This window comes from Uloborus diversus, chromosome 1, assembly GCF_026930045.1.
Source record: "Uloborus diversus isolate 005 chromosome 1, Udiv.v.3.1, whole genome shotgun sequence".
NCBI lineage: Eukaryota > Metazoa > Arthropoda > Arachnida > Araneae > Uloboridae > Uloborus > Uloborus diversus.
Genome location: NC_072731.1, coordinates 33,989,561 through 34,016,201, shown reverse-complemented (window position 1 = coordinate 34,016,201; position 26,641 = coordinate 33,989,561). Strand labels below are relative to the sequence as shown.

The 26,641-nt window shown below is 30.7% G+C and overlaps 1 protein-coding gene across 2 annotated transcripts in view; it reads right to left on the bottom strand.

The window, feature by feature from the left end:
- LOC129234538 (uncharacterized) overlaps window positions 1-24,832 on the bottom strand; it is a 40,273-nt gene extending 15,441 nt beyond the window's left edge. For both annotated transcript variants that reach the window (XR_008581550.1, XM_054868552.1), the window contains exons 1-10: window positions 24,649-24,832; window positions 24,357-24,484; window positions 20,628-20,746; window positions 16,515-16,675; window positions 9,349-9,447; window positions 8,537-8,639; window positions 7,461-7,521; window positions 4,725-4,776; window positions 2,811-2,827; window positions 2,467-2,539 (exon numbers count right to left, since the gene is read on the bottom strand). Coding sequence is in view for 1 of the 2 variants with exons in the window: in XM_054868552.1 (XP_054724527.1) it covers window positions 2,467-2,539; window positions 2,811-2,827; window positions 4,725-4,776; window positions 7,461-7,521; window positions 8,537-8,639; window positions 9,349-9,447; window positions 16,515-16,675; window positions 20,628-20,746; window positions 24,357-24,484; window positions 24,649-24,768 (933 nt within the window). In the remaining variant the exon portion in view is untranslated. The remainder of the gene's footprint in view (window positions 1-2,466; window positions 2,540-2,810; window positions 2,828-4,724; window positions 4,777-7,460; window positions 7,522-8,536; window positions 8,640-9,348; window positions 9,448-16,514; window positions 16,676-20,627; window positions 20,747-24,356; window positions 24,485-24,648) is intronic.
- Between the last annotated feature and the right edge of the window lie 1,809 nt (window positions 24,833-26,641).

Sequence of the window (26,641 nt, the reverse complement as noted above, 5' to 3'; positions counted from 1 at the left end):
AAATTGCTTTCTCTTTCCCTAAAAAAATCTAATTTAAAGTTCATTGAACTTTGCGAATGGCATTCTATGAGGATCAAGTGGGGTACATTGTACTTTTTTGCAATTAGTAATAATGTTATTGAAAGGTTTGGCAGAAAACAAGTATTTCATAAAGTAAACAGTTTTTAGACTTAGGTAACTTTTTTTAACAGACAGCAAAGTAAGGTATTAATCTGTTGAGAAACATCAAACGACTGCAGGGAATTCAGATCCTATTCTGGTTTTTAAAATAAACACTCCATAAAATTTGAGTTTGAAAAACTGGTCCTTTCATAAATTCAAAGTAACTAAAACAAGCTTTTCCCTCATAAAGAATAACAGAGCAAGAAAAAAAAGCACTCTTCCAAATTTTTGGCATTCATTAGCATTAAAACAATCCCCTAAAATGCCTCGCAGGGTTCATACACTTGTGGTTAAAAAATATTCCCCGACTTTTTCCGGTTATTTTTTAGAAAATACCAGGTTACTTGCTTCATTCAAAACTAAGTTTAAATAGCAATATTTTCAAATAATGAAAATTGTGTAAGTGCCCCTCCCCCCCCCCCCCCCAATGCAGAAGAACTGAAACTTTTCCCCTTTGATTAAAAAAAAATCTTGGATTTTTTCTTTCTTTCTTCTCTGCTTAAAAACATTTGCTCAAATATAGCCTTCGATAAACATTTCGCTTCTCTTGAAACCGTTTAACTGTATAAATGTAGGAAACAACCATGATTGGAACCATTTGATTGGATCACAGATGTGGATGTTTCTTTTGCACATGTGAAACGAGCGACTTGCATGGTTTCTGGATTGATTTCTTCGGATACGGAATTGTTTTATTTAATTTGACTTATATGTTAAAAACTTTTCTCCGCACACACCCCACCACATAGCTGTAGGCCTTAGGTTTCACCGTCCCGGGGATCTGTGCAGCGGGCCCCCCACATGGCTGGGTGCGACGGCCTATTAATGTTGATAACTGGACTGAATATCGTTATGGTGAATACTGGATTGGTTTTGTTCTCATCAGATCTTAAGGTAAGATAATTTAAGTTATTGGCAGGTGCTGTCCTGTGGAAGGCTAATTATTGGAATTCGTTTTCCCTAATTAGTCAAGGCGAAACCCCCTGCTTTTAATTTTAGGTTTAAGTTCTTGTTTATAGTTTAACATGTGTTGCGTTTAGCCCAATGTTGCTCAGTATTGCATACACTGGAGCTTAAACACTTTCTTTTTAGTTTGTAGCTAAAATGTTTGGTCTTTTGACCATATTTATTGAATCCTCCACGGCTGATGAGCTCTGGATTCAACCTTTCGTCTTTTTCTATTAAATTGTAAATTGCTGCTTGTATTTTCCTTTTTCTCATGATTATTCATATAAAATGTTTAAAATTTGTTATTTGGCTTGTATACTTTTTACATTTATATATATATATATATATATATATATATATATATATATATATATATATATATATATATATATAAAAGTGAAAAATATTGAAAAGACCACACCAAGAGCCCATAGATGAGCAACGCAGCAAAACTAAAAAGCCAAGTAAATATAAAATTAAGCAAACAGAATTACAAATATTAAACAAATTATAAATAACAAATGATGATAAAAAGGAAAAATGCAAACAGCTATTAAGTAGGAATAGAAAAAGAGTGAATCCAGAGCTCATCAGCCATGGAGGATTCATTAATTATGGTCAAAAGACCAAAATTTTAACTATAAACTAGAAGAGAATGTTTAAGCTCCAGTACATGTAATATAGAGTAACAATGGGCAAATGCACCACTTGCTAAGCTAAAAACAATAAACTAGAGCTCAAACCTAAAACTAAAAGCAGGGGGTTTCGCCTTGACTAACTATTATTGATAGCCATTGGCTTCTAATAGTCAAGACGAAACCCAAGTGTATAGTTTTAGGTCCAAGTTCCAAGAAATATGAGTTCATTTTTCGCATACGGTGGGTTTAGCCCTATGTATTCCTGAATGCTATCTTTTTCAGAACTGGACATCCTCGCTTTAGTTTTTAGTTTAAAATTTTGGGGTCTGTTGACCTTAGGATGAAGGTTTCACTGCTGAGGAGTTCTAGCTTCATCAACTTAGTCTTATTATTAGTTTTAGTGTTCTTATTTGTTTAATTTTGTAAATCCCTTATGTGTTTATTGTTTTTATTGTTTGCATTTTGTAATATATATATATATATATATATATATATATATATATATATATATATATATATATATATATATATATATATAACTGAATTTTATCATAATTGCAGAAGAATATATCTAATTGATTCTTCAAAGAGGTTTAGCTGCATTTTTTTCAGTAAAGAAAACAATTTTTAAGTACTAAACCATATTACCTTATATAGCTAATATAATACATATAATAAATTTTTATTTAAGAATCAAAAAAGTACAAAAAGAATTCACCTCATATTTTGGAATGTACTCAAATCTAATTTCTTCCATACGCTCGAAAGAGATCACAATTTTAGTTGAGCATCTGCAAGTAAAGCTTTAAAAGTTAAAAACTAAATGTGGAATGCTAAATTTAGTGAATATTCATTGACTGTAGTAACTCAAAGAAATAAAATGTGCAAAACCTTAAAAATTTAGCAAACAACACTGTTCAAAACTGTTACACAATTAAGATTTAAATTGATTTTTTTTAAGATTTGAAACTACCATTTTTGGTTCAAAAACATATGTAATATTGGCAGAATAAAAACAAGAACACAAATTTTGGGAATTTAAAAAAAAAAAAACATACTTACGATTTTACATCAGAGGTCTAAAAACAAAAATATGTCATCTCTTTCAAATTGAAACCATACTAAAAAGTTAAAATCATATTATAAGAGAAATTGAATATTGGCATGTTGATCAAAGACATTTGTTCAATGACGCTCAGCTATGTTGGATTCCTTATTAGTCAAAAGAACAGGTATAAATACATACAACATAGTCTATATCTAATAAGCTATAACTCTTATTTTGTTTCATTTAACTTTCACAATGTGTATTTTCTCCGTAAAATATATTTCAAGAAACTTAAATTGAGCAAAGTGGCATTCGTTAAAAGTAATCATATTTCAATATTGACATAAGTTAATATTTCAATTTAAATATATATATATATATATATATATATATATATATATATATATATATATATATATATATATATATATATATATATATTGTATGCCTTTAATTAGTTTTAAATTTAAATTTAAAAGTGGATTTCAAATGAGCTTTACGTCAAATAACTTTCCAGAAAGAATTCAGCATTTTTTTAAAAGCCATTTTGTGGATTGAAATCATTGGAGAAAAAGTTCTACACTGACACTTAGTAATTAAAGCAAACATATTTGTGAGTTCTTTCTTGTAGAGAAATTATGAAGCAAAACATAGCACATATCAATGAATAAATGGAATAAATATTATAGATTTTGGTTTCAAGACTCTTTAGACATTATTTTTATCCTCAATGTTCCAGTCTGTATTTGAAGTTTGTTTCGAGAATACTGTAGAACCTAACTTTATTAAATTCAGACTAATAGGGGATCCAAGTCGTTCAAATTAGTGAAAGCACCGATTAAACAAAATAATTTATCAGTCAATGTACATAAAATACTGCAAACAGTAAAAATTGGATTTGGAATTCAAGAGAATGAAATATTACATGGTGTATGAGAAAACTAAGTATATAGTACACACATGCATTTTTACAGGCCTCCAAACAGGGCCGTAGATAGGTCATGTCAGCCTAGTCTGAAAAAAATGGTCCCGACTCGAAATTGTAGTAGTATAAATTTTACCTATTTCATGGAGAGTGAGTGGCCCGACGACCAAACTGACAAGAGGCTCGTCTTGGGTCTCGGCAGCCCTGCCTCAAAAAATGCCTTACTGCACTAACTCATCTTTTATTTATACAACTAAAAAAACGCCCGTCAAGGTATGACGGGTAAAAATTGCTTCTACATTTGAACAAAGTCATTGCCTGTTTGGTGATATTTTGATAGTTGAAATTGTAACCCTAACTCCAGTGAATTAACCCTAAACTCTAGTAGGTAGCGTTCATTGTTGCTCGCTTTTTTGTTTCTTCATTCCCCTGAAATGGTAGTCTTACCACTAAAACAGTTAAGTTAACGAATCGAGTTCAGCATTGTCACAATAAAGCTTTTCCCTGCATGTTAAACATTATCAAAACATTTCATCAAATAATCATGCTGTGGCCCGAGTTTCATTGTCGAAAAAGGCTCATTACTTGAACATCGGCTATTACATATATGAGGCTTGGCACATCTAAATAGTTGCTGAAATTAAAGGAAGTCTGGTTTAATAGGGTTTGGATTAATGAGGGTTTACTGCATTGTCAAAAATCTAGTTTTTGAATTTTTCAATTATTTCTGCAGATATACATTAGATTTTAAAACTAACTTTTTTCTTTCCAGGTGAAAGGGGGGAGGGGCGGTGATTTCAGAATGGGACTGAAGGGATGCATGAATAAAAAAAACCTTCAAATAGGAAATGTAAAGAAAATATTAAGCTTCAGGTAAATTTATCAAATGGAATGTAATAAAGATTTATATACACAGAAGGAAATCATTTTCCTTCGCTTAACTTCTTTTCCCCCCATAAATGACCAGTCAAAATGTCACTTAATCTCACGCTGTTTTACTTACGTCTTCTGATGCATGTTTCACTTCTTGAACATTCATTATGAAGTTTTCATCACTAATTTTTAAAAAAATAAAAAAATAATAATTATTATACATAAAACAAATTGAAATGGTTCAGTCAATAATAGTTTTTAAACAAAGCTTAAAATATGCTTTCCTACTGTAATCACATTTTTTTTAAATTTAATTCAATATTAATCACTTTTCAAAATCATGCATGTCTTTTCAATTCCTTTTTACATTAAACTAGCTTTTAGTGATGATCACTTTGGTTGATATGAGAGCTGAACTTGGGGATATACCATGGTATACAGCATTATACATTCCGTTTTTTTTTTCTTTTTTTAAATAAAATAAGGTTTATTTTCTGCTTTTTAATGAATTTGATATTTTAAAATTTCAATAGTCTGTCATTTTTCTTCAAAGTCTGCAACTCTACCAGTACTTGCAGAATCGGAGTTGGAGTTTGGTTCATTTTAGAGTAAAAGATTTGAAGTCAGAATCGGTCATTTTGACTCCGACTTCGCAGCCCAACTCGATAGTGCTCTCCTTTCAGGAGACCAAAATATTACGTTAATGTTTGAATAAAGTGTTTAGTTAATTTATCCTTAAAAGCTTAAAGAGAAACATTTTAGTATTAATTTTCTTCAAATATCTTGCATAAATGCTTAGTATAATAGATAAAAGTTTAATTCTCTAAATATAAAGTACGCCTTTAAATGAAATTTTTTGGAGTCTGGAGTTTGAATTGTGTTTAGTGATAAGTAGTAGAATTATTGAGTTTGGTAATTTTCCTCCAGGTGAACAGGGTAACTTTTACATATGGTATTTTTACATGGTATTTTTATAGCAGAACTACAAATTTACAAATTTTGAATAATAATGCTTCTTATGGTTTAGTTAGTGAAGTAAAACATGAAAGACATTAGGTTCGCAAAATAAACTGTAACTACATAGCTAACAAATCCGAAATTTGGAAAAAAAGTTAACTGTTTCAAGCATTGAAAAAACTAACAATACCTCTGATTATGTGTAATAATCAGTTTTTAGGGTTATTTGATTATACAAGCATTCTCATATGAATATACTTTATTGTAGTTCCTCCAAGTTTGCAAAATGGAACTTTAAAACTATTTTTTAAATTGTGCATTTAAAAAATATGATACATTAAAAAAGGGAGAGATATTTGGTTTTATTGCATTATGATGCATTTACTTATGTAATACATTCCATTACATAACATTGATAAACCCTAAACTACACACTTAAATAAGACTTCATTCTTAATACACTTAAGACAAATAAGGCTCTTTCAATCACTGAGCAATAAAATGAAGTCACATAAATCTACCTCAAGTTTGCATTGACATATTGGTAGAAACAATGCATAAATCATGACTTTAAAAATCAATAAAGCATAATCTTCCAGCTTCAGCATTAAAATTGGTTCATATATGGGTCATTCTTCAAAAAGTGTAACTTTTCTGTCACACGCCTTTTACAGTAAAAACTTTAAGGAACAATTCGTTTAACAATGATTTTTAATTTCATCAAAAACATATCTATTTAGACCTGCCAACAATTTTTTAATAAGAATTTTTATTTTAGTATATTTTTGGTTCACAACATATGAATTCTCATCTCCGTGGCATGTCACACACCTTGTGTGACTGTTTATGTTGCTTAGTAACTTGTTTAATTAAAAGTATATACTTAATTATTTATTATTACTATCACAAGTGTCTCAAATACTAATTGTTTAAGTACATTTAATTTTTAATGCTGCGTTTTAGTTCGTTTAGTAGGACAAGGAGTCAGATCACACAATAAATTCTCACCTCCGTTACCTAAACACAAAATGCCATTCCTCATTAACATGTGGCAGTAATGACATGAAATGTTATTTTCGAAGATACAAGGGAGTCCCCTTGTTTATTTTCAGCCATAGTTAAAGTTATGAGACTGTCGAAAAACAAGAAGATAGATTTTGCTTTAAAAACTTAGTGTGGTTACTCTGACTTCTCACCTCCGTGAACATGAATTTCAGGAATGTAAATTAATGTAAAAAAGAAGTGAACATGTTTTCATATGTTTAACATGTGCAGATTGTAGCAAAAAAAAAAAAAAAAAAACCTGAAAAATGTATCTGTTAGGCCTGTATTGATGGAAAATTCCACATCTCCAGGACAGACCTTATCAATGTCATTATTTCTGCGGTGAAAATAAGGAGGGAAAATACGTCAATAATAGGCATTCTACCAAAATTCTAAAATGTCAGTAAATCCTCAAATTTACTAAATACTATTTTTTAACATACATTTGAAACTATTAATTAAGTTGTACTTTAATTAAGAGAGCTTAATATTATATTCCCACTAACCATTAAAATAGCTGATTGTTTGCACAATGAACAAAATTACTACTTTGATGTTAAATTGGCCCCGATTTTCAAATATTAAAAGACTTTTTCTTTTTTTTTTATTTCCGTGAACAAGGTGTTTTCTAAATTTTTTTATTTGTGAGTAAAAGAATTGGAACTTAGCTGGGCCATTGTTTATGGTTACTTCTAGTAGGTAACACTTTCATGTAAGAATGAAAAAAAAAAGAAAACAAAAGGTTTCGAAATTGAAAAATATTTGCTTTCAAAAGTTACGTCCCATATACAACAAATACGAACAACAAACATAACAAAGCATACAAAACAACCAACTTAGTTTCTTTTTTTTTTTGACTACTTACTTACAAGCTGGATTGCAATTTTCATTGTGGCATTTTTCATAAACTTCATCATAATCAAGAGCTTGAGACAATCAAAACAGGAAAATTAATCCATTGTACATAACTGTAATACTGATAATACAGTAACATAACTAATGATACTTTTTGGATAAAACAAAAATTTTGACAGAATCCACAAGCTTACACACTGTCTGATTTAATTATAGGTGAACAGAAAACATAACCAATAAATGTGAACATATATCAATCAGCAAATAATTAAATATTAAAACGCTTACAAAAACTACACATTAATCGTTTAAAAAATTTAAAAAATGTTTTTAAAAAAATCAAACTTCAATTTTAAAAAGTACAGAAATACACCACACGTTGATCCAAAATGTGCAGTTGTTTTTAATTATTTTCATTGTGCTTAATCTTTGTATTTTTAACTACTTTTAAAAGGCTGTCTGCATTATGCCCACTTAAGTCCCTTGTCACATTGGTTGCTACTATCTATGTAGCTGTAAAGCTTGGGGCCCACTTCTACCTTGATATTCTCTGAGGGCAACAAGTTTACCCTATTTCTGAGTTTTTTTCATTGAACCTCCATATAAAAACTCGAAGGAAGATCTGGCACTAGTTTTAATAAAATATACAAAAAAAAATCATAAAAATGAAAAACTAAAAAAACTAATAAAGCAAGAAAAAAAAAAACACTTGACCAACTTTATTCACAGAGGCTGCTGCAAAGAACAAAATACATTCTGTCAAAATGGAAATCAGAGATTTTCTGCAGCAATGAAGTTCATCTGAGCAACCAAGAAAAAATATGATCAGGAAATAAAATAAATAGAATAATTCTATTGCTACACTTTTTTTAGTCTGCTAAATGTTGTTTAAAGTTATTTTCTAGCTATGTTTTTTTCTACAGTGGATCAAACAAAATTGAATTTTAATTTTTAAACTTCAGTTATATAAAACAGTGTAATATTTACCTTGTAATATCAAATCCGTTTTATAATAATTGCAAATTTAATACAAGCATTGTGTAGTATAAGTACTATGTTATACAAGGGATGCCTAAATTTACTTACTTCCCCTACAAGCCATGGCATCTGTGGGGTAAACAGAATTATAAGAATTGACACAGTTATCAGTTGCCAGCGATATATTTAGAATGCATTCTTCAGTGCACATCTGAAAAAAAAAGATTTCACAGAATATATATATTTATTTATATATATATATGTGTGTGTGTGTATACATATATATACAGTCAATTTGTCATAACTTGAATCGAAAGGAACCAACGAAAAACTTCAACTTATCGGAAGTTCGACTTACTGCTAGTTTCGGTTTTCGACATTTTAATATTAAGTGAAACAGTAGTGTGAAAATATAGTGAAAACACACAGTATAGTGAAAACAAAGTATAAAGCTTTTAATCTTTAGGTTTAAGTTCACATTTCCTTCCTTTTATTGATTCTGGTATTCATTTTCGATTAACTCTAATGGTGCATGAAGAATAAAAGGTTTGTTTGTTTGTGTGTTTTTAGCAGATGGAAAACCAATTGTTTCTATGCAAACATCTCTCTCTCTCTCTCACACATTAGCATCTTACAGCTACTTCATAAACTTGTGAATAAAATCTTTTTCTGTATTTGAGAAATGAAAATTTACGCCTTCCCATGGGGAGAGTGGAATCGAAATCAAACTTATGACTTCAAATGCAACACATAAAACATACATAAGACTTCTATTGGAGGTGCCAGAGGTCAATTTTGACTAAGCAAAGTGCCAATTTACAGCAAGGGACTTACAGATTAAAAAATATCAATTTTCCCTTAGTTGCTCTCCTTGTAAGTGTCAAAATATGAAATTGTAAAGAATAAGAGAAAAAACTCACATTTTGATTTAAAGGACTTTTGCCATCCCTTTCATACCATAATGTTATGTAATCAGTACAGTTTGTTGAATAAGGAAATGGTTGCAATATCTTGTGCACCTAAAAAATATTTTTAAAGTTAAAAAGACATGAAAACAAACAAATTTAATGCAAAAAACTTCACAGCTGAATTTAGAAATCATTTCAAATAACATTGAAGAAATTTCTAGAAGAATAAACATCAAGATCATGCAGAAATATTCTATAGTAAAGAATATTTATAAGAAACCAACGTTACAACAGTGTATTCAAAATTAACATAATAAACCATTACAAAATTACTTAATACTCTGGTTTCAGTGAATGTATAAACAAAAAAATATTAGCTGTTCAACACTAGCAACATTAAAATTATTAGGTCAATAATTATTCAAAATTAAAAAGATGGTAGTGAAATGGGACGATGACAATTTTTATGTGTAAATCTATAAATTTTGTATTTTTGACTGATTTAATTTGTGAAAATTGTTTCAATTAATTTGATTTTCATTCACATATCTAGAAGCTCAAAAAACTTGCATTGGAATTAATGCTAAAAAATTTCATTAATCCAAACTAAATTTACGTTACTTTAATAAATTTGGATAAACATTCTAACATTTTTTTTTCATTTAACAGAGAAAATGAATGCCGCACATATTTATCATTTTAAGAGTCAAAACCATCTGTAATTATTTTCGTTGTAAAGAGGCCATGAATGCATTCCAAGACGATTGCATTTTTGCTAACCTTTAGCAGCTAGTGTCCTACTCTCCTCTCTTTATTAGTGCTCAGTGAACAAAGCTTCCTGGCTTTACCTGTATCCATTTTTTTTTTCCTTCAAAACATTCTAAAAAGTACTCATGCCTGCTTTCTAAAGAGCTGCTTCAGTTATGGTTCCAATGCAAATAAGTAAATATGCTCTGATATTTTTCCCTCAGTGTGTGTTAACTCTCTGGCGGTTTGACATACAAGCGGAATTTCACCTGGAAAAGGTCACCTTGGGAACATGGCTATCTGCTCGAAATGGTCAATACTTTTTATCTTGAAATTTCCTCCCCCTTTCGGAAGGAGATAAAAAGCACTTAATCCCTTTTGACCAGGACGTGCTGTCAAAGCTCAACCCCTTTCTTTTCAACGCGTGTCGCAGGGAAGAGTGGAACTCCTCCAGACATGCTGCCAAGGTCCGTCCCGCCCATTTCTCCCCTCAACACGTGTAGCAAACGAGTTGAATTCCTTTCAGCCAGTCGTGTTTTACTAATCACAACTTTCTGTAATATTTATGAAGTAATAATCTAGATTTTAAATCTCTGGAATTGCTATCTCCTACTACTGCTCTAAATTATTATTCACATATTTTATTATTGAATTTAACTACTCATATTCAACATTTATAAAACAATATTTGGAACAAGTTATTTCAATATGAAATAGCTAAATGCATTTAGTTATGATTGTAATGTTTTGCATAACCTGAAATGATACGTAATAATAAAAAGCAATAAAGGAATTCCCTCCCCCCTTCCGCGCAATAGCAATTCGTTGTTTCTCTTTTAATGCTGGGGGAAAAAAGCACTGCAAATTTATACATCTATGCATACTTCTTACATACTATGTTTGTATATGTATATTTTTTTCTTTATTTGTGCATTTTTATGTTTCGAATCTCGCCATATTTGAGACTAAGCGATCATAATAGCGGTATACCTAGGCTTGCATTATTTCCGAAATGTTCAACCAGGACCCCCCCCCCCACCGTGGGTATTTCAAAAGGTACACACCCCGGCTGGTTTTCAGAGTGTTTTAGAAGGTAGTTTATTCTCAATGCTATGGATAAATGATTACTAATTATCAGCCTAAACCAGGAATAATAAATGATACATGACGCAAGCAGATACATTTATGCATCCTCAAATCACTCTTTATTTATTATTATAATATGCAGACTTAAAATTAAGGTTTCTTTAATTATTCATATCTAATATTCCATTTTACATTTTAGTCAATTTTAATAGAGTTAATATAGCGTTAGCTGTTCTACTCATTTGTCTTCTGTTAGCTACTTTTACAGTTATATGATTCAGAAAAAAACAATATGCGACAGTCAGGGGCACAGTCATAAGACATTTTCTTTTGTTCCAACCAATGGTTAACATTTAATTAGGTACTTTTAATATGCATTAAAATTGTTACATTACTAATAATTTTATGAATAAAAAAAATACATTATTTTGTTATATTAATGTGTAATAATACATCATAAAACTATAGTGCATAACCTTTTTGGTATTTTTAATAATAAATGAGCTATATTACTATGATTAATATAATTTTTATGCTGAAAATACCGTAGTTGGAAAAATAAATATCGAAAATATCAAAATATCATGATATTTTCAGAACAAATATCGGATATATATCGGTGAACCCTAGCAGTAATAAACAGAAAATTCAAATTTTTGGACTTATGTCAGTCTGGCTACGAGGTACAGAAATGAAAAATTTATTATTTTAAATAATCCTTCACGGTTAATTATTTTTATATTTTTTTTGGTCATCTGTAATGAAACTTATATTTTACCGAGACGTGAAGTAAACTGGCCGGGACGCTGGATTTTTGAATGAAAATCGGGACTGTCTAGGATCTTGTTTGAAAATCGGAAAACAAATACTATATCCAACATTCACTGAATTATGGCATATTTAACAAAGCTATTATTAAAGAAACACTGACAATCACATGGGATCTAGTATGGGGCGCCTTGATGAGAGGTCTCAGAAGGACAGTGTAACCTCCCCAAAAAATTCTCATTTGAAAAATGTGGAAACACTATTGCAACATTGAGATTCTTCTTTCAAATTTTAAAAATTGTTTTTAATGATGCATAATGTTGCTTCTCATTAGATGTTATGTAAGTATGATATAATGTGCATGCTCATGTTTATCATTTGGAAAAAGTAGAACTTCATTCGAAAATTTGAGAATCCACCTCTCCCCCCCCCCCCTTCTCATTTTATTTCGGAGTGCCCCTGCTAGTAGTTAAGACCTAAGTGACCGAGCTAGGTATCAAATCAAAGTTATGAAAACACAATTAAAGCAAAAAATAGTAAACAACGAAATACTTTTAAATTATAGTGGTAAAAAAAAAAGTCGCAGCAAAAAAGTTGTTAAAATAATTTTACGAATTTTCATCCCCGTAAAAGGTTTATTAATTAGTATGAGGCATGAATTATGATGATTTTTCTATAAAAATCAAGGTTTTATAATTATTTTTGCTTAAGTTGTTCCAAGGAATTCAAAGATCATATGACTTGTATCAAGCAATCGCACAGATTAAATAGTGATTTGAGATAAATATCAGGCTTTGGGCAAATTGAGATCAATGAAAATTTTGGATTTGTTGCTTAATAAAGTACAAATAGTTAAGCTCTGCTGAAGTTTTATTTTAATTATAAAACGGTTTAAACTTTTATTTATTTTTCTCTATTTATTATTATTCCTTTTTTTACATAAAAGAATAGTTATAAATTCTCACTTAACCATTTCCCCATTTCCATCTTCCTACAAAATACTGTAGATCTTAAGCAACTCCATAGAAATTTCCTTTACTAAGAGTCAGGTCCCATTCTTCTGAATTTCTTCCCCCTCTCAATGAAAAAAATTCCAAGGCTCTTTATTTTTTATTGAAAAGAAAAAGCTACAAATGATTCAATTTTTGATTTTTTTTTTTTTTTTGAAAACTATTCATTTTCATATACTTTTCCATTTTTAATAACAATAAAAAAAATATTATTATTGTTCTTTGCTAACAACTGAAGTTTTTTTTTTTTTTTTTTTTTTGTATAAATGTTAACACAATAGCTGGTGTTGTGCAAAATTTTTGCTCTTACTATATATTGTTTATTTAGTTTTTTTTTACTTATACAGAATTGAAATTGTATGCTAAGAGATAAATGTTTGTTTTTCTTTGTGATTTAAAATAATTATAAGCTGAAGTATTAGACAGAATCGGTGAATTTAAAATGTTTCTGATATTAATGATTGAAATTTGCGACCAAAACCCAAAGCCAATCAGTTAGAGGAAATAAATTTGAAAAAATATCCCTTTTTTTTATATTTTTTATAATGTGTTTTGAGTACAACATCTGCCTAAATGTGCGTAAAACGCGACGTAAGTGCACATAAAAGTTGAAAATTGATCTTTTACGTGTACTCTTCGGTTTTCTTTACAGCATTGTGATTTTATAACACTTAAAGTTAATAAATTATATGTTAGTAGCGAATAAAGCCGTAGCTATAAATTTATTTCCAAAAGGATACTTAGTTTGTTTTTGTTCAATTTGAAATCTCACAGCTTTTATTTATTAATTTATTTGAAATGTAATTGAATGTCATTGTCGTCAATTAAATTATGTTGCATCCATTTACAGCACAATCATTAATTAAATGTAAATTTTAAGCTTAGAAGAAAGAGAAGTGGATATTTCATTCTTGGAATCAAGTTTTGCTTTTAGCAGATGCTTACAATAAATAGCAAGGAGGTTTGCTTAGAAACCTTTGCGTTGATAAGAAGGATGCACTGAACCTTGAAACCCCAACCTGATGAAAGGGTATTGTTTGCATGTGTGAATACAGAAGGTGGGCCCCTGCGCTCCGGGGTGCCGCTCTCAGGAGAGGGGAAAGGAAACGCAGGATTCTACGCCTTGGACCGTTTGACAACGAAAATTTAGTGTCAGAAAAATACGTGTAAAACGCTAGCGACGTGATCTTGCTACGGCGTGATAAGACGTGCAAAACCGCCGGTAAGTTAAAAATTCAGGATGTCTATGTGTACAAAGTTCAAAATCCTAAATTTAAAGACGAAAATTATTTGTCTTTAAATTTAGCAATTTTAATGTGATTCAATAGTTTACTCTCTAAATATCACCACCAATGGCCAAATTGAAACCAGATTTTAAAAAATATCGCCAAATTTGGCGACCAAAAAACTGGCGATATATCGCCAAGTGTTCGCCAAATTATAACACCACTTGAGTATACATCAAAATTAACAATGATTTCCCCACAAAAAGGGGCGAAAGACCCCTTTAGAAACACCCGAATATAACCAAAAGGGGGAGGGGACAACTAGACCCCACTAGGTGTCTACGTACCAAATTTCAACATTCTAGGACATACCGCTCTTGAGTTATGCGACATACATATGCACATACATACATACGTACATATGGACGTAACGAGAAAAGTCGTTGTAATTAACTCGGGGAATGTCAAAATGGATATTTCGGGTGTTTATACATTCTTAGGCACTTATCCGCATGTGGTTGGGCTGAAAAAAAAAACTCAACATTAATTCGAGGGTGAGCAAAATGGAAATTAAGGTCAAATTTTGAGTGAAATTTTTTTCTCAAATACAATACTTCCTTTTTTTTTTTGTAAAAAAAAGTAAAAAAAGGAGTAAATTTTACATTTATGGGGTGAAAATACAGGTACAATAAAAAAAATAAGCATACATTTTAGCTGTCCTAAAAGTTATTTGTGTCTTTTTTTAAAGTCCATTTGCATTTTAATATGTCATATTAAAACACAAGTGGACTTTAAATTAAATATGAAACATATTATATGTTTCATTTTCGATAGGGTGGTATAACATATTTTCTACAATTATACATATTGAGAGATTTTATTTTCTTCATAGATACACTGGCAAAGTTATACAACATCAGATTCAAACTTAACCTTTTTTTTTAAGTGAGAGTTCACTGTGTAACAAGTTTTCTTCAGGGTTGGTAAAAAAAACGTTTTTTTTTTTTTTTTTGGTTTAAACCAGGTATTTTTGGTTTAAATCGTTTTTTTTTTTTTTTTGGTTTAAATACTATTTGCGAGAAAAACAATTAATTTTCGGAAGGTAATTAAGGTTCCATGTAATTAAGAGTTATTCAATAGTCACATTATACCTAATTTCTTGATTACTTAAAAAGATTAGAACAAAATCTTGTAACTAAATTAAATAATTAAAATAGCTTTTTGCGGGGAAATATTGATTGAAATGTTTGACTTGATTAACATATTAGTATGCATGTATATATAGACCCTTTATGATACGAAATACTGGCTTCATTTTTGATTTCATCAAATGAAAGCCAGATTAGGTCTTTTTTTCTACCAGAATTAGACATTCTTTTTAAAACAATATGAGTAAGTAACTTTTGTAAACTGCACAGGTTAGCTAAGGCAAAGCAAATACCAAAATCCCAATTCCAATGAACAAAAGGGGGGGGAAAATTAAGAATTATCTGCACCCAAAAGTCATAAAGCAGCATAGGTGTACAGCCAATCAAAATCTTTTGAGCACACAGAATCCAAAAAAAAACCACCAATGGAGAGTGTAGTTTATATGTGAAGATTTATATATTTCTCAATCAATTTTTACACATACATTTGCATTTTGTTCTGGGAAATTAAAAATTTATCTTTTAATCTTCCTACATTATAATATAAGGAACTATTATGTATCATAATATGAAGTATAAACTTTTTTTTTAATTAGATTCAAAAAATATTACTTGTGTTCACCTGCAGAACAAATCTTAATTTTTAGGTGCAAACAATTAAGTTAGATTGTTGATTACCTTACAAGTCGAAGTTAAAATTCCAGGAAAGTGCAAATAAATGGGCAAAAATGTCACACCCCTGCAACAGGAGTGAGCAATATAATGAATTGCATCTACAATAAAAGATTCAATCCTTAGTAAATCTTAACTAATCATGCAAATTAAGCATAATGATGGAAGTTGACTGAAATCTGCTTTATGGCACAGATATGAAATAAAAAATATATTAACATTTTTTTTCAATTAAAGCTTGTAATACTAATACATTTTGAAGAAGCAACTTTGCAATTTTAGTATTTATCTCTGCAACTTAGCTAGGAACTTAGCATAAATGGAATTTTACATTTTTCAATATGTTTCGGGAAATCAATGTAAACCTGTAAAATGATTTTTTTTTTTTTTTTGGCTTTTTTTTAAAACCATTTTTTTAAAAAACCCGCATGGTTTTTTTAAAAAACCAATTGGTTTAAACCATGGTTAAAACCGTGGTTTAAACCAACGTGGTTTAAACCAAACAACCCTGGTTTTCTTACCATTGATATATAAACAAAGTAATCATAGCATCTAGAAGCACTAAAGCCACCAACAAACGGATTGACTAAAGCATAAGAACTATGAACCATAACTTGATATGCACGTGGAATTCTTTCATAGAACAGATGTTCTTCGAATCCTTTCAACATTAAGATAAAAACTGAAAGAAATAGAAATTTTTCAGATTTAATCAACTGTGTATGTGCTGTGCAGTGCCGTGTCCAAGGGGAGGGTTTTAGGAGTTAAACCGCTCCTATTGGAAAAAAAATACTAAAAGATCAAAAGAAGAAAAGTGCACACTTGACTTAAAATTTACTTTACTGTTGAAATTTGTGTACAGCATTAAAAAATAAATAAATAAAACATTTCCTTTGAAGTTTTCTGGCAATTTATAACGGTCCTCACTTTTCCTATTTAGTTTGCTGAACATTATCTTACAATATAAAACCTGAAAACATATGTCAAAAAAGAATTAGGAAATTTTTTTTAGTACTTATTGTGAGACACTGCACAGTAAACGGATAATAGGCTTGAATCCAAACAAGCAGTAAAATGAATAAATACTGCGATTACTAGCGGAGCCAGAATTTACCTTATGGGCGGTGGGATTCATAACAGTCTTTACATGTACAGTACAACCTCATTTATCCGAGCTAACTGGGACCAAAGGCAATCTGAAGAAACGAAAATCCGTGTAATAAGCGAAAACATTTTTAAGTAAGCAGGCTTATTTTTTATTACAGCAAGAAAAAGGCTTTTTAGCAAACCTACATTTTACTGTTTCTCACAAATGAATTATCATTTATAGTTTAGCTGCAGTCTGCAGTGGTGTCGAACTGACGCTCCAAAGTACCCCATATTGTTTGTAAAATTAGTATTATATTTTGCTGTACATTCTAAGAAAAATATTGCAGCCATAGTCCCTCCCTTAATGAAATCCTGGACACAGGCCTGGTGCACAGTTACATAGCATAGTTTGTCACAGTTGCTGGCTAATTCTTAAGAGCTTGTTCACTATGTACTTACCGAAAACTCTCTTGTAATAGAGAGGTGCCCATTCCCCCCCCCCCAGAGCAATAGTGAACCATCTCAAATACCACAAAATAGCCCCTCAGAATGAGGGCCCCCCTCCCCCCCCCCAAAAAAAAGGAGAAAATACCCCTCAAAACAACCCCTTAAAAATATTAATGGTGTAATAAACACTATTGAGCCCCTCCCCACCTCTCATGGGATCTCTTGTGTAAAAAGTAGTCAAAACATTTAATTAACATGCTTAAATGTGTGATTGTGTTTTTATCTTCATTGTATATATCCAATTAAACATTTGTTAGTGTTAAGTTGGCAGAGGAATAAATATTCATCACTATCCACACTCTTCTTTTAAAAAAAAAAAAAAAAAAAAACATAATTTTTTCATGCAAAATTTGTTTATTATTTTGCAACACTATTTTAGACCTAAGTTCTACCTCATGAAACAATTTCTTTCATAGAATGACTATCCCAAAAAAATGCTCCAAACGCTCCAAAGCTCCAACAGGGAAATTCATACATTGAAAATATCACAGAACTATAAAACAAAAACAGAAAAATAATTGTTAATCAAGATCATACACCCTTAGATACTGTATCTTTAAGATCATACAAATTAATGTTTGGAGTGGGGGGGGTAGAAAATTGCAATTTGAAAAAATATTAAAATAACTGCTCGAATTTTCTGAGAAGACTTTGAGTACCTTCTTTTTCATGTAATTCCCCAAAAACTTAGACAGTATGAAGCTGTTGGGAAGATACTTTTTGCATTGAAATATATTTTCTGCAAACTGCTTATAATAATATTATTACGTTGCTTTTTGAATTACCAGTACAGTATTAATATGATTTGATTTCTTAAATATAGCTGAAATCTAAAGATCTAAATTATTAATTTTAATTTATAACCATTATAAAAGACAAGTAAACAATTTTTAACTTTGTTCAATAAGTAAAAAATCCACAAAAAAAAAGGGAAAAATGAACTTTAATTGAATGTCTTTTTTTTTTACACTGAAAAAAGTGTTTACGTCAACTGCAAAACATCTCTCTGCAATTCTCAAGGCTATTCGTGATAGATTTATATGCAATATACTTCATCAAAATCCTTATTCCATTTATCAGTCTTTCAAAAGCTTTTTGTACAAGGTCAGCAAGATAATTTAGTAATTTTATGTCTTCAAGGCAATAGTTCTTTTTTGCCCACTGAGAATTCAAAGTTTACGTTCAACGAGCATGACCGGTAGTGACCGGTTGGTGAACCACATGACAACAATGACGTCAGCAGTTACTAACGAGTTGTTCACGAAGCAATGCTTCATCGAACACTTTTGGTTGATCACCGGTTACTTGCGCAGACAAATAACACGCATGTGAAAAATACTTATAATTGGTCAAAAATGTCATGTGATTCCATCAACCAATCAACCAGCTTAAGTTGCGGTTGACCAGTAAATCGAACGGTGAGGCTCATAGAACGATATCGGAAGCAACCAGTTAACCAGTAGTTCTCAAGAACGCTGCAGTTAGCAACCGGTTACTCACCGGTCGACCGGTGAAGTCCGTCGAGCGCAAGCAATCAACTACTTTTTCATTCAGCTAGCATACAGGTAATTAACATCCCCTCCTCCTCCCCAGATGGTATGAATTTCACAATATATTTTAGATATTTACAAATCCTGTTCTTTTAACCGAACAGGAAATTAATCAGTATTTACTTATTTGCAATAAATAACAAATAATTTAATAAAATGTAACTAATATTTTATTCATTTTATACACTTCTGCCTACATTCATCTTTTTAGACTGAATACTCTTACTCACACTTAATATCAAATTGAAAGATTTTTAACCTTACACAGCATTTATCATAGCACAAAGGTTGGGGGGACACTATTTGAAAAAAAAAATAATAATAATAAAGTGTAATGAGTGGCTGACCACAAATTATGTCATGCTTTGAGAGAGAGGCTCGTGAAGTTGTGGCAGTTTGTAACAAAGGAGAGGGAGGGAAGTCAAGACACATTTTTATGAGAATATGTTTATGAAAAATAGCATGATATGGGACAAAGAGAGAGGGAGGGGGGAGATAAAGCATGAAACATTGTGGAAAAGGAAAAGAGGAGTCAAAAATTAGGGAAAAAAACATTATGTATGGCCAGCCCTTTCAACGAATTTAACAATGTATCCATTTTTTCTACTTGTGTAGCATTGCATTTATAGAGCCTCATTTGCATTGCATAACTTGCAGAGAATATTTTTCATAATTGAGAATCAAAAATATATTTTGAAAAAGAAAAAAAAAATCTCATTAAATCTTAAAATAGAAAAAAAAAACTAATTCTGCTTCAGTACAATTACATAACAATTATGCATTAAAATTTAAAGCAAGAACTTCAATAATAAAAAATTTCCCATTTCTGCCATAGTTATTTTCACAACAGTAAGTTTTGTTAAGACGCGAAGAGATAATTTTAACATTCAGCATTAATTGCACTTGTTCTTGACATCTGACAGTGGACTTACAATTTGTTTACTTAAAAAAAAATAATAAATAAATAAAAAATAAAACTATATTTATAAAGATCACCCTAAATACATTAAATATAATAGTCATATTGCATCAAAAACATTGCATTTTCATAACTTAGCTGTTTGATTTTACGGTCCTGATTCACGTATTTCTGCTTTTACAAACAGTTTCAATAGATTTCAAGAATAAATTGGACAAAAGAAAGAACTGAAGATCTTCAACCGAATAAAGTACATATTTGTTATGAAAAATAAAATTGACAAGTAAACAAATACTGCTGCATAGGTCTAGTTTTTGAACCAAGTCCTGCACAATCTTAAACAAGCATGTGCAATTTTCATCATACTTTTGTGCCTTACTGAGAACATTTTTCAAGCATTCTCATTTTAAAGCCTTTATCTAGATAAGAAGCATATTTAAAATTCAAAATGCTTTCTCTTCATAATTTATCATGTGCTCTTATTTTAAGTCCACAGAACCAGACTGTATCATCAATTTTTGTACTTAGACAGCAGTAAGTTAAAAAAAAATTTAAGTTTGTTTACCTACCTGTTTTGCGGCCAATAATTTTTCTTGTCACTGTGGCATTGCCCCACAAAGAGTTTAAAGCATAGCAGTTACTGGGAAGGCCTCTCAAATCAAAAACAGGAATCCAATGAAAATTGAGGCTGTAAGAATATTGATAAAAAGTCAGTAATCTTATATAATTAAAAACTAAGCGTATGTATCTATGTATGTCCAAATTACTTCTCTCAAACGACAGTGAACTGACCATGGCACGAGGTATCAACGGATTCATAATCTTCCTGTCTTTATCCCTACTAACAAAATTGCTTGCATCAACCTTGACAGATCTTGATATTATACTAACGGTGTTAATATTGATGTGTTTCATACTGCACAAAGGTTGCATAAAGATTAAAAAGCAATATTGCAATAACAACACGTATGCAACATTGCATTCCTCTTAAAATACCAATATTGATATTACCTTATAATAACCAGGGTTGGCAAGTTTTTGCCGGAGGCGGAAAAAACCACGGTTTTTACCGCCGGCAAAAATAGGTTTTTGCCAGTTTTTGCCAAAGTGGCAAAAACAGATTTTGTGTTAACAGCTTACGGACAGTTTTTTTTCCTTTTATATAAAAGTAAAAGCATGAAAAGATTTTGATAAAAGGCTTAGCCATTTTCTGTAGAGTGAGCTAGTATCACTAAAAAGTAGAGTGAATATAGAATGCACATATTGATCAGCTTTTTTTTTCTTCTTTTTAAATTCTTCTCTTGGCTATCCATTTTCCCAGTAAGTGAGAAAAAATGCATTATTTCTTTAGTGAGGAAAAGTTAATATTTTTCTATATTCAAGTAAATGTTCTGTTATTAATTAAATGACTTAAAAATCTTAGTGGGATAAAAAAAAAGTGGTTAATTAAATATATATATATATATATATATATATATATATATATATATATATATATATATATATATATATATTAGAATTCAATTTTTTTATTAATTTACTAAGCTTAAGTAAACATTCTTTGTTTTAGCATTGAAGGAATTGGCTCATTCTGAAAAAATTGTTTTAGCAAACATTTAAAATCTTAAGTTTTGCAATCCCAACATTTGTTTTTTATTTATTTTTCACCTTATACATTAGAAGTAACATGGAGAGACATAACTAAAATATTAAAGTGCATTATTTATATTATATTGTCACTATTTCTTGATTAACACTATAATGCTACTTTATTTGCAATTAGGTTTTTGCCATTTTTTCCGGTTTTTTCCATTTTTGCCATGTTTTTTTTTTCCACGGGCTCGGCAAAAATACCTTTTTACTGGCAAAAAACCCAACCCTGATAATAACAGCATTGCATACATGTTGATATCGCCAAGATGGTATTGATTTCATGCTGTCGCCCTCAAGGTAATTAGTGCACAATAGAACAAGTGAACCTTCATTGATACTTATGCAGGCGCAAAGTTCTTTATACCCAGCATCCCTTGCTTTGCTGGCATGTTATCTTCCTCCTTCGACCTTCGATACAGTCAATCCAGGAGCTCCACACCGTACGTGCCGTTGCATTCTTTAGGCTTCGCTAAGTTGGTTGCTTAGTTATTAGTGTGGAATAGTATTTTTTTAGGAATAACTTATGAAAGACTGATAACTGCATTTGTTTATTAATATACCATATCGCAGACGATGTGCAATCAATGATAGAAATGGCCGGAAAAAAAGTTTTTCGTCCCTAGACTTTGAAACAAAGTGCATGCAGCCCAGAATTTTGTTTTATCACTTCAATCTCAAGAGTAAGATTAATTTTTATTCAATGATCATTTATGTTATTTTTTAAGATAAGTTCATATGTTTAGTCAAGGGGATATTTTCAATGCTGACATCCATTCGAAAATGTACTTTATTGTATTTATTTATTTATTGCTATCTTTAACTCTTTAATGTGCTATAGAAACTTCCGCAATTATTCCTAACCAGGCATTTTATGTCTTTATAGTACAATTCGAAGCATGAATTTAAAAAATAAGTCAAGTATTACGCAAAACGAAGAAATTTTCATTTTTTAAATTTAATTGCGAGTACTATTAATATCTTTATATGAATTTCCAATCAGATGTCAGCTTTAAGAAAATATTCTTAGGCTAGAAAACTAATCAGTCTTGAAGAATAACAGAAATAATTAAAGAATGAAATTTAATTCTCGAATTTGAAGTGAAAATAATACAAATAAATAAATAGATAAAACACCTTGCAAAAGTACTGATTGCATACTGTCCTGTCCATGTATCTTGACATTTTCCTGTCATTTAATACATAGGCAAGATTACAAAAGCAAGATCATCCTGCGTAGACCTTGATTTCATTCTGTCATGACAACATCTTGATATTATCCTTATAAATATTGGCGAAATATTAAACTTACGATGGCAAACAAACTAATGGTGTCAAATTGATAGAACGCATGGTGTCAAAATAATATGTCTGAGGTCAGCTTGTATTTTTATGATTCTTATTTCTTATTGCATCCGCTGATGTACTTGTGTAAAATTTGTTTAAACCTTGATTTTTTTTTAAAGTTTAAAAGTAGTTTCCAGAAATCGCTACAAACTACTATATTTTTTGTAGTTAACTACTCTACTTTTTTTAAAGTAGTGAGCAACACTACAAACTACTAAAAAACGTAGCTACTACAGTAGCGTCGCTAATCGTAGTGTGCTACTTCCAACCACTGGCTGAGACAGTTTAAATTATCCAAAAACCTATCCTATTACACCTTGAATGAACCTGCGCTCCTAATGCTTCCCTATGTAAAAAAAATAGAAGTTAAAAAGGTTAGGTTAGTTTTTGCACATGGAAGTATAGTAAAATGATACGCTTTTGATCAGCTCATACACTGGCAAAGAATCCAACCATGTTTAAAAAAGAGACCCTATTTTTTTACCTTCAATTTCCCTACATACAGGTAAAGAGCAGGAAAACGTATACTTTAGCTTAAAATAGTAAATAATTGGGCGATAAATATTAATGGCAAAAAGTTTATTTAAAAAGTCATGTAAAAGTCCATCTTAATGATACAATAAAATTTTACAGATGACTTATAACTACTTGGTTTTAACTGAAAGCAGAAACATCAAACCATAAAGTTACATGCAATTCAAAAACTAAACAGAAGCATCAAACCATAAAGTTACATACAATTTAAAAACTATGTTTCAGTAATATTTCAATAAATGTTGCAGCAATGTAAATGAAACTTTTGAACACTATTAGCTGTCCCAGTACTTTAAAAAAAACTTCAACTTAAAATATCTTCTACATAAAAAGTAAATGATTTCAAGTTCAGTAAGTAAAATGCTAAATTATTTTGAACTCAAAATTTATAAAACTACAATTGTTTCCAAGCTGGGAAAAACATAACATAGATTTCTTTCTAGTTATAAGTACAAATATTACTTTGCTCTTTAAGGTACAAACTATTCAATTTTTACTGTTTTATGCTTTTTCAGGATAGTATTTCAAAGATTATAGCAATTATAAAATTTGATCCAGAAAAAGTATAGTCAATTTATTTTTACAATAAAAAAAAGTTTAAATTCTAAATGGTCCTTTTTATAAACCACTGTCCACGATTAAGTTAACAGTTTTTTAAGCTATGTTGAAAAAAAAAATTAAAAATTTATTTGTATTCAGCAGTACAATTGTTTATCATACTAGTCAAAATGTAAAAAATAAATTGCTAAAAAATGTAGAGTACATACGCACAATCCATTTTAATTCCGTTGTCATACATGGTGCATTTTTCAAAAATTTCATCAGCTTGTATACCCATAGAACGATAAATTGAGCGATTCACTCTTGGCAGTTCGTGAATTGAAACAGCTGGTATCTAAAGATTAAAAAGACAATGTTTCTGAAAAATCAGCATCATTTGCAAACTTTAAAACCTACCAAGTATTAAATTTCGAGAAAAACTGTAGAAACTTTTAAAAAGTTATTCTGTAATACTTGACAAGTAAACCAAAGAAGAAAGATACTAATATTCAAACTTACTATGGTGCCGCAAACAATTGCTTGGATGCTTTGCATTTTGCATTTTAAAAAGTTTCTGTGGCTTTTGCTCGTCTTCCTCTTTTTTTTTTTAAATGAATGATTGTGCCTCGGATGACACATAGCAGATACAGACTATACAGCAGGAAAGAAGAAGAAATACACCCTGCAAAACTGCAAAAATTGATCCGCGACCGCTCGTTGCTAATGTAAACAAAAACGTTAGTTTACTTCATTTCATTTCATGTAAAAAAAATTTTTGGCACACAGGCTAAGCTGCTGATGAGTTATTGCCTCCGTAGCATCTCAAAACTAAGAATGATTTGGGGACTTTTGCGAATATATTTTTTTGGAAACTTATTCGCAACTCCAGCGCTCGAATACGCTACCTTGCGGAGATTTACAAAACTGCCGACAAAACTAAAACATTGCGTTCCATGTGTTCATTTTGGGCAAAACAAATAGTTTGTTATGTGTATTTTTTTATTTGCGTAATTCATCATTTGGAATCGTCATCCACAACATCTTAACATCAAAAATATCTGATATAAACTGTGAGTACACATCATCTTGTTCTGAGTGAATTTGAATAAATATCAGTTTTTCAATTCGATGAGGAAAAAAAACGAACTTAACAACATAGATTGGACACTTTTCCTTAACCTAATTCCACATAAATGATTTAAATAACCTTTGTTACTACATTATCCTACTGAAATAGACAGTTTGCAAATAAATTTTCTTGAAAATATTTATCGCAGAACAGATTGAAAAATCCAGAAAAAACGTTAAGAATTTGAACAATAAAAAATAAAAGTTCGCCAAAAATCTGTTTATAGGGTTATGGTTTTAAAATTGTGTGAAAGAATAATGTATCTTTACAAGATTTCGCATATCAATTAAATCATTCCCATGACGAATGAATTAAATGCATGATGATTTCTTTTGATATCCAATCATATAGTCATAGAAATAAATTATCTAGTGTTAAACGTTACTCTTGACAGTCTGTCACGTATGTGCACTATGTGACAAAAATGTCAACAAATGCTGGAAATGTCACGAAACTAAACTTCCCAAGTAGCATCGAATCTTGGCGCAATATTGTACTTAGTTGGCTGTTCGTTGGCGTACAACTTGCACCCAATATTGGCTGAAGCTCGTAGGGGATACATTTTGACAATATTGGCCAACATTGCAATTGCAATCTTGTGCCATTATTGCATGCCAATCTAAAGCCAATATTGGCGTTATGTTGGCTATATAGTGGCTCACAATATTGGCTGAAGCACGGAGGGGATACATTTTAACAATATTGGCCAATATTGCAATCACACTTTTCAGCCATTATTGCATGCCGATCTTAAGCCAATATTGGCTAAATAGTGGCTTCCCATTATTGGTATTATTATATACACTGTTGGCTACACAAAATGTGACACCAAGAAGGTGCAGTCAGAATGAAACAAAATTTTACACTTGATGGCAACATTGAATACAAAATAAAAATAAAATGAACATTTGCTTATTACTGGAAAAAGCTCAGATGAATGGAGGTTTAAACACCCTGTTGAGCCAACTCTAGCATGAATGTAAAACATGATACAGTTGAACATTTAGGTATAGCAGTCTCATATGATGTCCTAGGTCAATTCCTATCAGTTAATGTGAAGCACAACTAATTCGATCAAATCATAGATTGTCCAATTTACCGTCTCAAGTCATTCCAGATATGCTTAATTTGTGACAAATCAGGACATCACGCAGGTCAGAAAAGGTGATAATGCGGAAGAGGAAGTCCCTCCCCCCTGCTGTGTGTGACGGAGCATTGCTCTGTGTAAAACGAGTCCCCCATTGAGTGCCAACACCTGTGACTGAAGCATGACAAAAATGTACTGTTAGGTTGTCATAGTGCTGCAAATCAATATTAGAGGTGATCCTGTTCCACACAAAACAGCACCCCATAACATCACTCCAACTGTTGAGTGGTGTGCTC